The sequence below is a fragment of the Electrona antarctica genome, assembly GCF_951216825.1.
Source record: "Electrona antarctica genome assembly, chromosome: 12".
NCBI classification, from domain to species: Eukaryota; Metazoa; Chordata; class Actinopteri; order Myctophiformes; family Myctophidae; genus Electrona; species Electrona antarctica.
This window is the reverse complement of record NC_136793.1, coordinates 26,585,097-26,600,976: the sequence shown is the minus strand read 5'-3', so window position 1 is coordinate 26,600,976 and position 15,880 is coordinate 26,585,097. Positions and strand designations below refer to the sequence as shown.

The window sequence follows — 15,880 nt, the reverse complement described above, 5'->3', positions numbered from 1 at the left end:
AATATGACTTCTTATTCAAGTTCAACCTATGCGACACCGTCGTACTCGGAATAAAACTATAGGGGCTACCCGGGCTAGCCAATCGCAGTGCGACCGTCCCTCCAGCCTATGGCATCAACCTCTAAACTTGCATAAACAACCCGTGTAGTAGCCATTAGATATTTCTATGGTAGTAGCTGTGTAGTAGCGACAGGCAGACAGGTGACAAAACACCGGTGTAACTGTCCCAGTCTCCAGACTGTCTGTCTGACATAATGAACAGGGTCGCAGGTCTTTTACGGCGGACGTTTGGGATAGTCCGTGAGCATGTTGGTACAGATCCTTTCGGAAACAAATATTACATCATCCCTGAACAGAAGACTTGGACGGGTAAGTCTTGTACTTACCATCTTTTAAACAATTTGACACACTGAAGAAACAGACACACTGTCTGTACTGACTTGACATTATTTTGGCCATATGCAAGAAAATATACTCTCCATTTAGCCGTTAATTTAGATGTATTGTAGACCACACACAGTCACTCACTTTAAGTTTAAACATCGTGATATTACTCCGTTCATTATTGTATATGTTAATTTATAACAACAAGGCCCACAATAGAACAATATAGACCTATACATACCAATACCATATTATAAATTAGAAAACTGCTTTACGAAAAGTCGAAAACATACTGCTGCTATGATTCAAACCAAGCGTTTGTTCTTGTAGTTCAGTACTTTTGCCGCCAGATGGAGAGCGATGCTAAATTGAAAGACATTTGTGCAATTTTATTTCTAGGATTTTGAGTGTATTTAATGGAAATATCTGCAATTAAGACTCAATTCAATTGGAGAAGCAGACCTTGGTCACCCAAGCCAATTCTATCAAATTGTATTGTCATTGACGTGCTAAGTGCAAAGACTCCTCCCCTGTTAAAGAAGTGTTAATTATCTGCATGATGAGGATTTAGAAGGAGGTCAGATCTGCCTACTGAGACATGGCAGTGGTACAATATGTAATGCATAACAAGCCAAGCGGCAGAACTGTGTCATCAAGCTAATCCATGGTGGGATGCCAGCGGTGTCCTTCATGCCATTTCTGACTGTTACAAGGTCAAGGACAACCTTGCTGGTCTTGACTGAATGATGGCTTACTATGATGCTTCAACAGTCATTTATTTTGCACAGAGTTCCTGGAAACAACAAATTGATATATTGAAGTATGCATTGGTAGGTAGTGTACTATGCATATGCACTGTATGCAGCTTATTGAAATATAAGGATGGTCTGTATGTGGAGAAGGATTTATGGACATTGATTGACAGACATAGGGGACAAATGAAATACAGTGGCATTTCTATTAACAATGACACACTGGCCCCTTTTCCACCGGTTGGGAACCGGTTCCGTTCAGAAACAGTTTTTAGTCCATGAGCCAGACCTCCAAAATTGGAACGTTAATTATGAATTGAGTGGGCAAAACGATACCTGTATTAATTGTTTATTTATAGGATCAATATAAGTAAATTAATATATGATAACCCTTCTACAGGAATAGCCTTTTCATGTTTATCTTGAAAAGGGGTCACTGACTTTGAGAAAGGATAACAATTTTTACTGTCCTATTGCTCATTTTTGCCTGAATGCCTCAATATCGATATTATTGACAACATTTTGAGGCTTTCAGATTATATTAAATACACAAAAGATAATGAATTAGTAATAATGTAATATGGATAAGAATGATATGAGGCCTTCAATGTTAATTTCACTTAGCTATGAAATAAGTTATGACCATTTTACCACTTTTCTGTAATACAGCCCTTGGGGCCAGGAACATTTACTTAGCCATATCACAATATTATGATAACCAAAATCCCAGACTATATCTAGTAAAATATCACAATATACTGTACATTGATATTTGAAATTATGCCATCAGCTCTCATTTTCTGTGACAGGAATAGCCTCTTTTGCATAAACCAGGCTATATGTGCTTTAAGCATGGCGGGTTCCTTGGAGTGGTTGCACCACTCAAAAATTGTCTCAATAAATTAAGAAAAGAATCACATTAGTTTACTTCTGACAAATCATAGTTATATGGCTAATTAGGAGGCCATATCTGGCTATTAACATATCGTAGTCCTATGGCTAATGAGGAGGCCATATCTGGCTATTAACATATCGTAGTCCTATGGCTAATGAGGAGGTCATATCTGACTATTGTGGTGGTAGCCTTAGCCTGGTTTGGCCCAGGCTAATGGCTTCACTTTCTGTTATTCTGCCTGGACTCCTGGATTCCCTTCTTCAGCCATTATTGGCATAGGTCCTGCCAAAGCTATAGGCTATATAGGGCTAAAGGCCAGGCCTCTGCTTGCTCCAGACATAATGAGAATGCTAGGTTAACCTGCCATAGACTACAAACAGGGGGCAAAGCTTGCCTGAACTAAGGGATTTGATTATCGTTAATATAACCAACTATTTGGCTAATCTGGAAACTGCACTACACACTTTTAATTCAGAAATGAGCTTATCCTCCTTGATTGTGTCTTCCTCTCTTGGTGCCACTGACTGTACTTACACAAGATATTTGCTACCCCTACCTACCTAGTCTAGGCTAAATAAATAACATGCATTAAGTGTTAGTACATTTCTCTCAGGATGTAACCAAGTTGTTGTGGTGCTGAAGTGGGACTGACCTCTGGCAAGATTTAAAACCAGTTTCTTTCTGACTGAACTTGACTTTGCACATCACCTTTTCTCAGCAGTTTGCAGGGAAACTTGCGCCCACCTTGTATTCATAATTCATCCCAAGGCTGTTCCTCAGCCCCTGGCTGTCAGGCTATTCAAATGAGACTTCACAAGAGGACCATTTTCAGCATGCTAAAGGCTACTGTATCCACTGGCCAATCACAATGAATGACCCTACAGAGAGGCTAGTGGGCCTGTAGAGAGAACCCACACCCACCACATCTCGTTCACACACGCACGCACGCGTGCACGCACAGACACAATAACAAACACTAATGCAGCCACACTTTCACTTGTCCTTTCTCTAACTCACTCCATCCAACCTTGTGGAAATAAAGTGAATGCATTATTCAGTCCATATGTCTTGCTAAAGTGAGCTCTTTTTGATCTTAAACTGATAGGCCAAGCGTGGGCTCAGGGCCTGAGGCGTGGACCGCAGGGCTTTCTACTGCAGCATATAGAGGATGAAAGAGTAGGGGAGGCTCTTCCTCACTCTGTTTCAATCTCTAACCCCCCCTATTTACTGCGTTGCTCATTTGTCCATCCCTAGTGCACTGTCCATCTCTTTTTACCTTGCTTTGCTGCTCCCATTTCCTACCTCTCTCAATCTGTTATCTTTAGAAAACTGGGGCGTAAGTAATGCTGTGTGCACTGCCACTGGGCTGGGTTCAGGGTTGTTGAAGAAGAATTTGGTTGACAAGGCTAAAGTAAGAAGGGCATTATTTCCTTGTTTTTGTCCTGTGTGATTGCAACATTTTGACTTGGCGGTCCATAACTGTCCAGCCGTCTCAGTATGTTGACATTTTGACTTATTTTTCACTCCAGTAAGTCAGTCCTTCCTTCCCTTGCCCCACCCCTTCCTCCCTGCCTCCTGATCTTCTTCCTTTGAAGCCAGTCCATGCAGTGAAGATTTCTATTCACAACATCAGAGTACTTCAGCAGCAGTGTGGACTGTGGAGGGGCAGGCCCAGCAGTGCTCTCTCTCTCCCCCTCTGCTTAGATGCTGCATCTTTTGCCACCACACATCAAAATGAATAGGCCTGCATCTGAACTACAAGACTAGTGAGGGAGAATCTCTGTCTCTACCCTTAGAAATGCAGCAGTTCCAGTAGCCTGCTGTGTGCTGCTGCATCATTAACCAACATTTTAACCCCCTATTTTGGGCATAGGCTAACATTTTTTTAGTGAGCCTGTAGATTTTATTTTCAGCTATTTTCAAACAGCTGAAGCATAAAATAGGGCTGGATAAGAGAACAGGCCTGGCTTATAGGAAAAAGTCACTGGCAAACAGGCCTTTGGCTTTTGCCTCTGTGTCAGACCCATGGACCTGAATAGAGAATCTATATTCTCCTCTGTTTCTATGTGCCTCTGCTCTGTCCCCCAGGCCCAGCCCAACCTTACACTGCATGGGGTGCCATGTCATACTGCCCAGATGAAAGCAAAGCATTCTGCGGATGGTCTCATTCGTCTTCGGCAGTGGGCCTGCAGCTCTGACGCCTGCCTTCCCTCCTTTTATTTAGGGAGAGTGGCGCGCTGACATTATCGGCCGCTGCAGGCGCATTTGAAAATAATTGCCTGTATGATTGCTATTTTTTCTTACCTCTTTGAGGAGGTGTAGCCTTTGTCTTGGAATCAATGGCTGCTCAATACTGGACAGGGGAAAGGCAGTTTCCTTTCATGTTGCAGTGAAAAGGATGTATTTTTAGCGCTATTCATTTAAACGGTGTATGCCATGCAGTTTTAATCTATCGGTCCCCTCCACTGTGTGGAGAATGGAAGAGATTCAGAGGTTTTTCAGAGGTGCACCACACTGGTGCAGAGAAAGGAGGCATTGAATTGTCGTCCTATCACTATCCCCTTCTTCTTTGTCTATTATTTATTTGATTCCGCAGCTATGTTCTGAAGTGAAAAACTGAAAAGGCCTCAGTTCTGCCTTTTCAGGATGGGCGACTCAAGGGAGCGAAGGAGGTGTGTGTGCGCGTGCATGCGCAACTGTGCATGTGTACACGCGCGTGCATTTGTACTGTAAAATGATTCTGAAATTCTCTACTTCATGCCTTAACACACTTAACACCACAACAGATGGCCGTGTGTCATCAGAGCGTTGATTCAAGCCGCAGATTTCTGTGGAAGGAGTCACAGCGGAGAGAGACTGGGGTCCAAATGGCTGTTTATTCTGCCACAAGTCGTCTCCAGGGTGCAATGAAAGAAGGTCTAGCCTACAGTAGGACGCCAACTCTGGGGTTTATCATGGAAGCATGCTGGCCATGGAGTTGCTCCTGTAAATCATGTTAATTGATAAGCGTCTTTGCTTTGTGTGGGGTGTAAATGGAGGTTGTTTACGTATTACATTTAGTCCCATGTTATCTTTTTTACACCGGATGCCAAATGGATATAAAAAAAAGCATTTTCCAGATAACATGAGTATAGAGATAGCATAATGGCAAACGGGGTATTTAGCCACGGCCCTAGTGGGTCTACAGGTATGTGATATTTTGAAAATGCATCCCAAAATGTGACTCGACCAAATTCAGCATTGACATACCTTTTAATTAATCTGACTCTCCTCTCCCTTCTCAAATCAAATTTGTTTGGGGAGCAACGATGGACAGCTGGTCATGATGTCAGGAGAGGGAAGACAACAAATTGACACAAATCCCTCCCCTGTTAAGATGTGTCTCTCTCTGCACTCATCTCTCTCTCTCTCTCTCTCTCTGGTCAGATGGCTGGCTAGATGTGTTGACACCTTGGGGCTCCCTGTCTGTCAGAAAATCAGCAGAGAAGACAGACAGACAGACGTCTGCTGAAGCCTGACACTGCTTATTCAATTCTGAATATTTTAATAAAGCAGACGGGCAGAAAGAAATGAGAGTTTGAAATACGGAAGAAAAGATGAGACTGGAAGGAAGGGTGTGTGTACTTGTAGACAGTGGATTGAGTGGAAGGAAAAACAAGATTGAAAAGGAGAGTACTGACATGCAGTGAAATTATATTGTGGGGGAGAAATAGACTGGGTGAACGTGAAAAGGATATTTTCGGACAGAAGGTGAGATTAGGGTAGAAGAGTCAGAGAAAGAAGGCGGACTAATTTACAATTTAGCTCCTATCAAGGACTGCAGTACAAAATTGGAATAAGCAAAGCTCTAGTCAATAAACAGGGTAAATGTTCACATAAAGAGAACAAAGTAGTGCCTCAAAGAAACTTGGATGCCAGGTAAACCATTAATTTAGCATCTGTCTAAACAATATGCTGTCTAAATCACTTTCTTCGTGACCAAGATATATCTACACAGTAAACTATCATCAAGAAGGGATATGAGGAGCGTGAAGTGCTAGGTGGAGTCTGAAGAGGCGAGTCTTCAGGCTATGGTGGAAAATTTGGTGTGAGTCTAATGGAGAGAGGAGGATGGATGGAGAAAGTGATTGAAGGTAAATAGATGGGTGGACTATCATCCGACTGCTCGGTGTGTGGATTTGTGGAAGAGGAGGAGGGGGGGCACGCTATACTCTACAGCTCCACAAAGAACACCGACTTCCTTGCTTACCATAGTCTACCAGGGGAAGAGATCTGAAAACGAAGGGTCATCTGAAGCCAGATTTATACTATGTCGTACCATTGTGTCGTAGTATAAATTGGGCTCTAGTCTGGGCTAAAGTCTTGAGTCTGGGGCTCGCTTCCACCCTCAAATATACATATGTACCTGGCTATGCTTGGCTAAAAGTAACACACCAGGGAAATCAGTGGCATTCATTTCATGGTTACTACTTGTATATGAATTATTCTCCCTCTGTTCTGCTCTTGAGTCACTCTCACCTCAGTGGGATCGACAGTGTCTTTGGGGGAGTGTTGAAGGGGGGAAAAATGAGGACTGAAGAGGGAAAGAAGAAGCTAGCAGGCCTACTTTACACTTAAGCTCCTCCTTCTCCCAGCAACTGAAGCAAAACATCGGCTGGCCTTTTCCCTCTAAACCTCATCCCACGTCGCTAGGCTCAGGGCTAGCGGGTAACCATGGTTACGAGGCCCTCGCATCCATCCCCCCCGTTTTCTTTTCCAGGAAAGTAGACTAGAGGGAGAGAAGAGAGAGAGCGGGTGTCAGTATCTCTACCTGGTGCCCCTGTATCACTGTTGCTTATCAGACCACTCTGTCTCAATAAAGCTGCCCATTACCATGCACACCCTGGTTCACTACACTCTCCACCACACAGCTCAGCTGGAGTCTGTTGGAGGACCAGCCCCTCAATCCAACGAGCGCGCACACAGGCCAATCAGGTGAGCTTGTGGCCATCTCCTACACGACCACTGTTGCTGGCTATTTGCTCCAGCAAAATCCAAGGCCCAAACCACCCTTCTCTGAGTCTTACAGTAGATCTGCTCGACTGGAAATCAGCTGGTGGTCTCACAACTAAGTCTTGGAATTTAATTCATTGCATGCTCTCTGTGTGCAAGTGTTTTTTGCAATTGTCTATTCTGAGATGAGAGAAAGTAGATGGATCTTGGTTGTTGTTGTTGACGGTGAATAGTACGAGATGGCGACGTACCAGTCAAAGATCTCGGCACATGAACCAGTTTCTGTTTTGCAATATCTGAGCGCCACGGTTCTCGATTCCCGGGTGACGCCATTTGGAAATGTGTTCCCCTGACGACCTGCCTCCATAATCAAAGGTAGTCTGTAAGAGACAGGCACAACAGAAAGAGAGACGGCAGAAGAAAAAAGGCCCTGAATGACACCACAGAGGAGAAAAACCTCTCAGGTCGCCCCCAGCACTACTCACCTGGGGGGGGGGGGGGGGGGGGGGTGTGTGTTGAAGCAGGTGATGGAGTTTAACAGGGTGTGTTCAGGGTTCAAAGAGCACTCCTTAGTGCGCATCACATCGACGCTGTAACGAACGAGAGGGATGGCTTTTAGCCGGCATCTGATTGGCTTACCGATCCCGCTGCCACGGCAACCCCCTCATCCCCTCCCCATTCCCTCTGTTCCTACACACCCCCTCCCGGGTTTCATCGCAGGCTCGCAGATGAGTCGCGCTCAGACAGGTGAGATGATTCATAAATATTTATGAGGTGGGATTTCATGTGCTGGCCCCTCCCCCTCCCTACGCTGCGCTGCGTTTGTCCTTCATGGTGAGCGCCGGCGTCCTCGCTCCTGTCTCTCAGGTTAATCTGCCTGTTCTCTAGCTGTGTGTGTGTGTGTGTGTGTGTGTGTGTGTGTGTGTGTGTGTGTGTGTGTGTGTGTGTGTGTGTGTGTGTGTGTGTGTGTGTGTGTGTGTGTGTGTGTGTGTGTGTGTGTGTGTGTGTGTGTGTGTGTGTGTGTGTGTGTGTGTGTGTGTGTGTGTGTGTGTGTGTGTGTGTGTGTGTGTGTGTGTGTTTTGACTGGTAACTAGCCCCCACCCCCAGTGAGTGATGGGAGGGCGGACTTGTCACAAGGGGGCACACTGAGATAGAGAGCTCCCCCCACACCTCTCTCTGTTTCTCTCTCTCGTGCACTCGCTCACTCTAAACATGCAGTCATACTCTTCCTCCATCCCCTGTCTCTCAGGTCTAAGAGAGGTAACAGAAGGTGGGGGGGAGACGAGGTTATTATGGGGGAGGCAGGCTACACCCGAGCTACAGATCCTAGAATGACAGAAGTCTGCAGGTAACATTGAGACTATGTCACCTATTCAAGCAGGGAAATCTAGTAGCCAAACAATGTGGCCGTTAATTATGAATGCTTCATCAGGGCTTAGAATAAGCGTATTCGGCAATTGCATCCATCGTTAGGCCCCGCTGTCCAGTGTCCACATGGAAGACAATGCAAGATGATGCAAGTTGCACCAATCTCTTTCTTTCATCTTAACACACTGCAGAGACTTAATTCTAATGCTAGCGCCACGAAAGAAATTAGTTTGCCATCCCTTTATCTTTATGATATTCGAGGGGGGCCCTTTTCCAGTCATCATGTAATAAAAACGGTGTCACTGTGACCTACGTGTTTCCTTCTGTTCCCAGATCCAAGTTTACACTTGCAGACAGAGGAAATATCACCCAATCAGACTGACACCCCCCAGTATGTATGTATGTATGTATGTGGTAGGAAGATCAGGCTTGTTTCATAAATATATGTACATATTTGTTATTCAAATCCAAGGATAAAAGCCATGGTGGAAGGGGTTTAGTCATGCTGCAAGAGCTATGAGACAAGGGGAGAGCCTTGTTCCAGAGACACAGAGAGGAGAGAGGGGGAGCATCCTAGGAGGGAGAAACGCAAGGAGTGGGGGACAGCAAACGAGTGGGCGCCTCTCTCCATGCCTATTAGTTAGGCATTAACTGCAGCTAAGTACATCGCTTGTGGGGACTGTATCATAATTCTGCCATTTCTATCTGCTGCCTCCTACGCTCAATGCAAATATGGATACGATCTGTTTATAATTAGCATACCTGTTAAATGTATTTGTTGGTATCGCCTAGCCCTAGAGAACGCAATCTTTTGTTTGTCGGCAGTTGTTTTCCTTCTACATTCCTGGGGGTTCTCTAGGAAAAAAAGCACATTCCTCTGCTGACTTTTTAAGGCATACGTGTAAACAAATTGAACAATAATAGAATGCATTTACATATTGCAGGGAGCTTTGTTGATAAGGTGGAGTATGAAAGTGGTGGGTTTTTTTGTTGTTTTTTGTCAGGGTTGGATATCATAAGATCAAGAGCAGCAGTGAGGCCCTACAATCTAGAGGGATCCAAAGCGGAGGTATACTAGCCTAATTAGCTGACCTGATTACTGCAGTATATGGTTGGATCAAACATTAGTTTTGATGAGCAAAAAACTGAACAGGAAATGCACTAATTTCTGCATGTGAAGATGTTCCTGGGGGGGGGGGGGGGGGGGGGGGGGGGGGGGGGTTCGTAGTCATTGTATTTTAGGTTCAAAACAAAAAACAAGTACAGTGACCTGGCATTCAGACACCACAACAAGACACAGGAACTGTACGGTAGAGACTTCCAGTGAGCACAGTTTGCCGCTTTGTCAGGCTACCATCATTCATCCATCCCTGTGCCATAGCTATCTGTTATGGCTGAAGTAAACATTAAGGCCATCAGTCTGTGCGGTGCGTGGAGGTGGTTAGCTCCATTTGTCCATGTCCAGTCAGCTGCGGAGAGATGGCGATGGAATCCTGACAGATTGTCTGTGTTTTGGAGCGTGTTGTTTTCCTTGCCCATCCATTTCTCTGCTTCTCGCCGCGTTCGCCATGCATCATCACTCTCTCCTTCCTCCTTCCTGCCTCATCATTTCTCAGTGTGGGGGATGTGTGGATAGACAGGCGGACGGACGGACGGACGGACGGACAGACGGACGTCCGGCTACCTGCAAGCAAGCCGTAACTACGGAGACAGTGTAGTTGTCATTAGTGACTACTGTAAGAGGCACTGCGGCTGCATACTAAGAAGTGATCCTCTCTCTCCCTCTCTCATTCTCTCTTAATCCATTGAGACCTGGAACGCATCCATGTCACGTTAGCGTTTAACCACATTAACCATTAACCCATTTTGGGGCGGGAACCCGTTTTGGTGTTTTAAACATTGTTATAATTTAGCTATTGAAAAATAGCAGATCTACAAGTTCATAGCGCGCCACCGAGTGGCGCGCTATGAACTTGTAGGTCTGCTATTTTTGAAAAATCGTTAAAATGTGCCTCAAATCTTTCCGAAAATTGTCATGATTTAGAAAACTTTTTTTTTTTAATTTCGACGTCAGGCCTGAATGGGTTAACTCCCTCTCCCTCTCTCTGTGGGTTCCCCCTCTACCTCTGTCTCCATGTCATTGTGTGCCAGCCGAACTTGTCTAATCAGCAGATTCGACCAAAATAATTGGCGGTGGCCTTGCTGCTAGCGAGCGTCGTGCTGTATACAGATAGAGGGGGGCGCTTAATATTCCATGCAGCTCATCCCTCTCCTGTTCCCTGTGATATCTGACCTCTTTTGTCTCCTGCTTGGCTTGACGTTGATTTTGGAGGGCATTGTTAGTCCGAGCGCTGTGATTGGAGGAGGTTGGCAGCGAGGGGGGCTGTGGTTGGTGGGTTAAAGGGGGAGGCTGATTTGCATAAAGGCTTAGCCCAGATTTGGAGCCACTCAGAGAGATCTGAGGAGAAGGGCCCGAGGGCCACGAGGTAATCATCCATGACCTGTCACAGCACTGTCATCCCTCTGTGTATTTGTGTATGTATGTGTGTGTGTGCGTGTGCGTGTGCGTGCGCGTGCGCACTCACATGTGTGAGAGAGAGTGAGTGCGCAAGAGAGAACTGTTTCTTTGTGCACATTTGTACACAAAGAAACACGCACACAGCTCTCCACGTTTTGTATGCATCATTGTTGAGCATCTCTCTTTCTCTCTCATTTGTTTTTGTTTCCCTAGGAAGGTTCGTCCGTGCCAAGCGGATGGTGGTAGCAGCCAATCCCACAGAATACGAGTACATGGAAGGCAACATACCATCGGAATGGGATGGTGAGTTTGGGCTACTGTGGGTTGCTGTGTGTGCCTGTACACTGTACAGTACACTGACGTTGATAAACGCCATGCTAACAAAAGTACTACACGATACGGCAACACACAGAATGCTGCACCAATGAATTCATGGCTGTAAATATGGAGAGGAGGGGGTAATCCATTGATTTCCATACCACAAGATGAGATGGGGGTGGGGGGCATACTGTATATGTGAGTTTATCAAAGACACCCGTATGCTGGTGTTTTACAAGCACACCATGAAAATGGTGTTTTTCAAATTCCTTACAACTGGATACAGACTGTTCCCTCTGTCTCCAACCGGCTTTATCCACCTTAAACCCCTCATCCTGCTTCGCCCCGTCCCTCATGCATTTTCATCAGGATGCAAATAAGAAAGGGATAAAAGAGGCTCAGAGTCCCTGCACTAGCTGGAGGAAGAGTTAGAAAAAAATCTCTATCTTTCTTTCTCTGTCTCCCTTTAACCAGCTCAGCCAAAAACACAGCTCCTTACAAAAGAGGATGAGAGAGAGAGAGCTCTATCAAGAGAGAGAGAAAGGAAGGAGATATTGATAGTGATGGGGAGATGGTTTACTTTTGAATTCAACGACCAGAGGAGTTTCACACCTCTTATGAGACCATGCTGGCACTACATTGCCCAAGACTCAAAGAGCGTTGGTGTTTTGTTATAGTTATCGTATAGCCTGCCTACATGTTTTACCCATAATCCAGCTTTTTCGCCATAGTTCACTTACACAAAATAAAACCAAGCATACTGTTGTGGAGTATCCGTTCCTCTAAGCTGAAACAGAGTGGTTCTACCTCTGCTGCAGCCCATAAATATGACTGCAGGTTGTGTTTGCTCTGCGTTTGTGTGGGTGTTCTCACTCTCTTCTCTTCCTCCTCCAGCTTGGATCCGAGGCAGACGGAAGGAGCCCCCCTCCATCGAGGTATGCCCCCCCCAGCCTCCCCGCTGTGGTGATGGTGGGGCTCTGGGGGGAATGGGAACAAGGGAGGCATGAGAAGGGAGAAGAATGACTTTGATTTGATTTCTCTCGCAGTTTCCAACAGAGCCCAGAAACTTTGGGGGATAGGTGTTAAAATAAACTGTAGCTGAAATGTGTTGATGGTGAGAGACATACAGACAGCCTCTGAACAAGCAGCTTACTGACTCTTATGTACTAGTTTACTTTTCTATCTCACTAGCAGACGCTTGCTTTTTTTTGGGCTCAGTGGAGCGTTAGACAGAGGATAGAAATGTCGTCGGAGTGGAGTATGACCCTCATGTTCCTCTAACCAGCTTTATTTCACTTTAAATGTGAGAACAGTGCAGATTGTTAGGCCAGTGAAATGTAGGTCTGTGCATGGGAAATCCCTCACAAAGGCAAATACCCAGACAGCTCGCACTCCCTGTCCGCAGACTCTGCACTCCCTGCCAGTGGCCAATGCCATCCCTTCCCACCATTTGCCAGAACATTCTATTCCAATTTTCTGCCTCGTGTCTGTCCAATAGCAGCCATCAACAGCTGGACAGTGTTAATGTGGCCAGGACTGCACCCCCATCATATTATCCTACCCTACCCCTTGTCATGCTCTGTCTCTTCCTGGTCCAAGCCGACATAAATTGATTGGATTAAATCCTGTCATTAACAGGCTGGAAAAGCAGCTCAGTGTGTTTGTCTCTGTCCCCAAAGCAGGGATTTTTGGCCACAGCTCTTCCCTCTTTTCCAGTCCTAGCCTTTGCCAACACACAACAGCATTATGGCCAGTCCTCCCTTTCGCTTTGGCTCTTTGCTACAGAGAGGCTCACTGGACTCTAGCTGGAGCTTCAACAGGGTAGTCATTCCACTAGTGGGCTAGGTTCAGGTTATAATTATTTCCATGAGTTGGAAGGATGGCGTACACTCCTACTGCTTCATGTCTTGTCCTAGTTTTCACATCCTTTACAAAGACTACATTTTTAGGCAAGGTGGGTGCACATGCTTGCTCTTTTTTGAGTGGTGCAACCACTCCAAGGAACAGCAATGTCTGTGTTAACCTATGTGACAATGTCTGTGTTAACCTATGTGACAATGTCTGTGTTAACCTATGTGACAATGTCCGTGTTAACCTATGTGACAATGTCCGTGTTAACCTATGTGACTATGAGTAGTAGTAGAAAAAGTGGTGCTGTTGTGCCAGAAACAGAGAGATAGTGCTGCACTGTTGCCTGCTAATGAGAGAGGGGGGGGGGGAGTTGCAACACTCAGTTCACACGGGTGTGATTTTTCAACTAACGCCTGACCTCACAGTCACACATTAATTTCCAGTGGCGTTTTGGGAATTTGGAACAGTTAAAGTTAGGTGCCCCAAAGACAAGAAGTCGGTGGTGGTAGTTTAAGGAAAGTGTTAGTCATACATTTCCCAGCAATACGTACAGGGATTGTATCCAGCAATGTTCAGGTGATAAATTAACTTGTCTGACCTTTAGTTCAGGCCACTGTGAGCCTCAACATTTCCAACCTATAGACTTCGTCAGTTGCACCTGACATACAAAATATATCATGGTGGACTATGAGGTCACTGACGAGTCGACACAGTGCACACAGTGTAATCCTTTACGAAATACAAGGAAGCTTTCATAAGCAAAGGAAATGGTCACGTGACTGCTGCGCCATGACACTTTCATGGACACTTTCATGGGAGCCAAAACTTACACCGGAAGTTCAATGAATACATGGCAGTGAACGGACCAGCTCATAACAAACAACAATTGAGACTTTGTCATATAATCGGTTCAGGAATATAAAAGAAGACATATCACAGGTTGTTTTCGAATCACTTGCTTTTTGATGTGCACAGAGTGCACAGTAGGCCTATATCATTGTATTTGAGGATCTAAACAGCAGCAGGTATCGTTTCTGGCTCGGAGGTATCGTGAGATTTGTCTGCCAGACAGGAAACGGTGGGAAGTCTCGCGATACTTGGTACGTTCAGAAAGGTACTTTGTGCTCTTTAGATACCATACCTACCTCTATATAATTACAGTGTTCTGCTATTTTCCAGAAGTGATAATACTTTACAAAAGGTCTCAGTCATTCAGAAATAGTGTTTGTTCATGAGCTGGTCACTGAGCTCTCATGGACTCCAGTGCATTCTGCTGAACTTCTGGGTGTAGTTTGGCTTCCATGAAAGCGTCCATGAAAGTGTCATGGCGCAGCCCAGTCACGTGACCATGTCCATTCCTTCTTTAAGCTTCCTTGACGAAATATAGGAAGTGCCACCCTTTCTTGCTAAAAGTTTACATAGAGCATGAATAGAAGATGAAAAGCAAGGCTCAACACTGTCTGCTCTTTAGTTGCAAGCACCTCTGTTTTAGTTATTCACTTATACTCTGGGCCACTTTGGATGTTTCCCATATAGAGGGTATGTGCGTGATTTCATCATACCCAGAAGTTATGCGGGAACGCCTACTGACTGAGTGGTACTTTCTGGCCACGACAGCCCATACATTCAAACAGAAGTCCTATCTGATTGCATACGACGTTAAACAATGTTAAACTCACTTTGCCACTCGCTTTATGCTTGCGCATACCCTCTATTGTTTTCTTTTTACAGGAGCTGTTGAAGAATCAGCAGTACAGGGAGCAGATCAAACTAAAGGCCATGGAGGTGGAGCAGAGAGATGTAGTCCTCCAGGCTAAGGAGTATGAGGAGGGTCTGGTGGCTGCTCTCCCCCAAACTGTAGTCAAAGGCCACGCAGCTACAGCCAGCTTTGGCAAGCAACAAGTCAGCGAGGAGCCCACCAGCACTGCAAATACATTCCAGCCTGGCTCCTGGATGCCTAATGCTAAAAAATAGACGGATATTCACGTGTATACAAGATACTATGTTGACATCTTATCGTCATCACATCTAGAACCTGAATGAATACTGTGACTGCACAGACATTACGGAAAAAGAAAAAAGGGACTGTAGATACAATATTGAGAAATGATTGTCAGTGTAATTGGTTGCCTCATATCGACAACAGGATGTGTGGGTAAGCATTGTTTTGCAAAGCTAAACCAAAGTTTTGTTTGTTTTTTAATTGACAAAGAAAACTTGTTACTTTAGAATGCAAGCTAGGCAAATGACAACACACTCCATATTTGGGCGTAACTGCTTTGAGAACTCATATGGTTATGGCCGAGTCATAGTGACGTGGTCCATCACATGGCCATGCCGTGGTCTGCCGCCTCGCCAACCAGCCAGTCCTCCCTTATGCCAATTTTGATATAAGATGTTTTTTGTGGGTGGACTGAATCTGTCATGGCAAGTTTATTTGTATAGCAAATTTCAACACAGCAATTCAATGTGCTTTACACAAACCATTAAAACAGGTTGATGAAAATCAAGTCAAATAAATAAACCTTATGTTGTTGACATGCGGTCTATCTTGGATACCTTTTTGTATCTCCCCTCTACACCAATCTCTGCCAGAAACTCACAGCATGCAGAATTCTTTTTGGTTATACATATAGCGCCTATTTTAGGGATGTTAGCATTCATGTTGTTAAATAAAATATTCTCTCCCAATGTTTCAACTCTTATTTAATAGGTGGTGTTTGGTGGCAGCAAATACTCAATGACAATATGCTGTGAAGTCGAGATTTGTCAGATTTATTAACAAAAACATAAGCTATAATC

General features: G+C 44.9%; 1 protein-coding gene across 4 annotated transcripts; it reads left to right on the top strand.

Annotated features, from left to right (window-relative positions):
* The first annotated feature begins 105 nt into the window (after positions 1–105).
* ndufaf2 (NADH:ubiquinone oxidoreductase complex assembly factor 2) lies at positions 106–15,627 on the top strand. 4 transcript variants are annotated; one of them, XM_079515247.1, is made up of 6 exons: positions 106–369; positions 8,725–8,782; positions 9,396–9,460; positions 11,123–11,212; positions 12,122–12,162; positions 14,810–15,627. In XM_079515247.1, exons 1-6 carry the CDS (start codon positions 255–257, stop codon positions 15,050–15,052), a joined length of 612 nt encoding a protein of 203 aa, XP_079371373.1. In that variant the 5' UTR covers positions 106–254; the 3' UTR covers positions 15,053–15,627. The 4 variants fall into 4 exon arrangements, with proteins under 4 accessions (XP_079371373.1, XP_079371374.1, XP_079371376.1 ...); XM_079515248.1 differs by having other exon boundaries at positions 8,725–8,786; XM_079515250.1 differs by lacking the exons at positions 8,725–8,782; positions 9,396–9,460 and having other exon boundaries at positions 112–369.
* The last annotated feature ends 253 nt before the right edge of the window (positions 15,628–15,880 follow it).

Excerpts from the sequence above, each read along its gene's own strand:
- ndufaf2 (XM_079515247.1), top strand. The coding sequence starts at position 255 with ATGAACAGGGTCGCAGGTCTTTTACGGCGGACGTTTGGGATAGTCCGT. Across the intron at positions 9,461-11,122 it reads TAGAGGGATCCAAAGCGGAG|GAAGGTTCGTCCGTGCCAAG; the intron begins GTATACTAGCCT and ends TTGTTTCCCTAG. Across the intron at positions 12,163-14,809 it reads AGGAGCCCCCCTCCATCGAG|GAGCTGTTGAAGAATCAGCA; the intron begins GTATGCCCCCCC and ends TTCTTTTTACAG.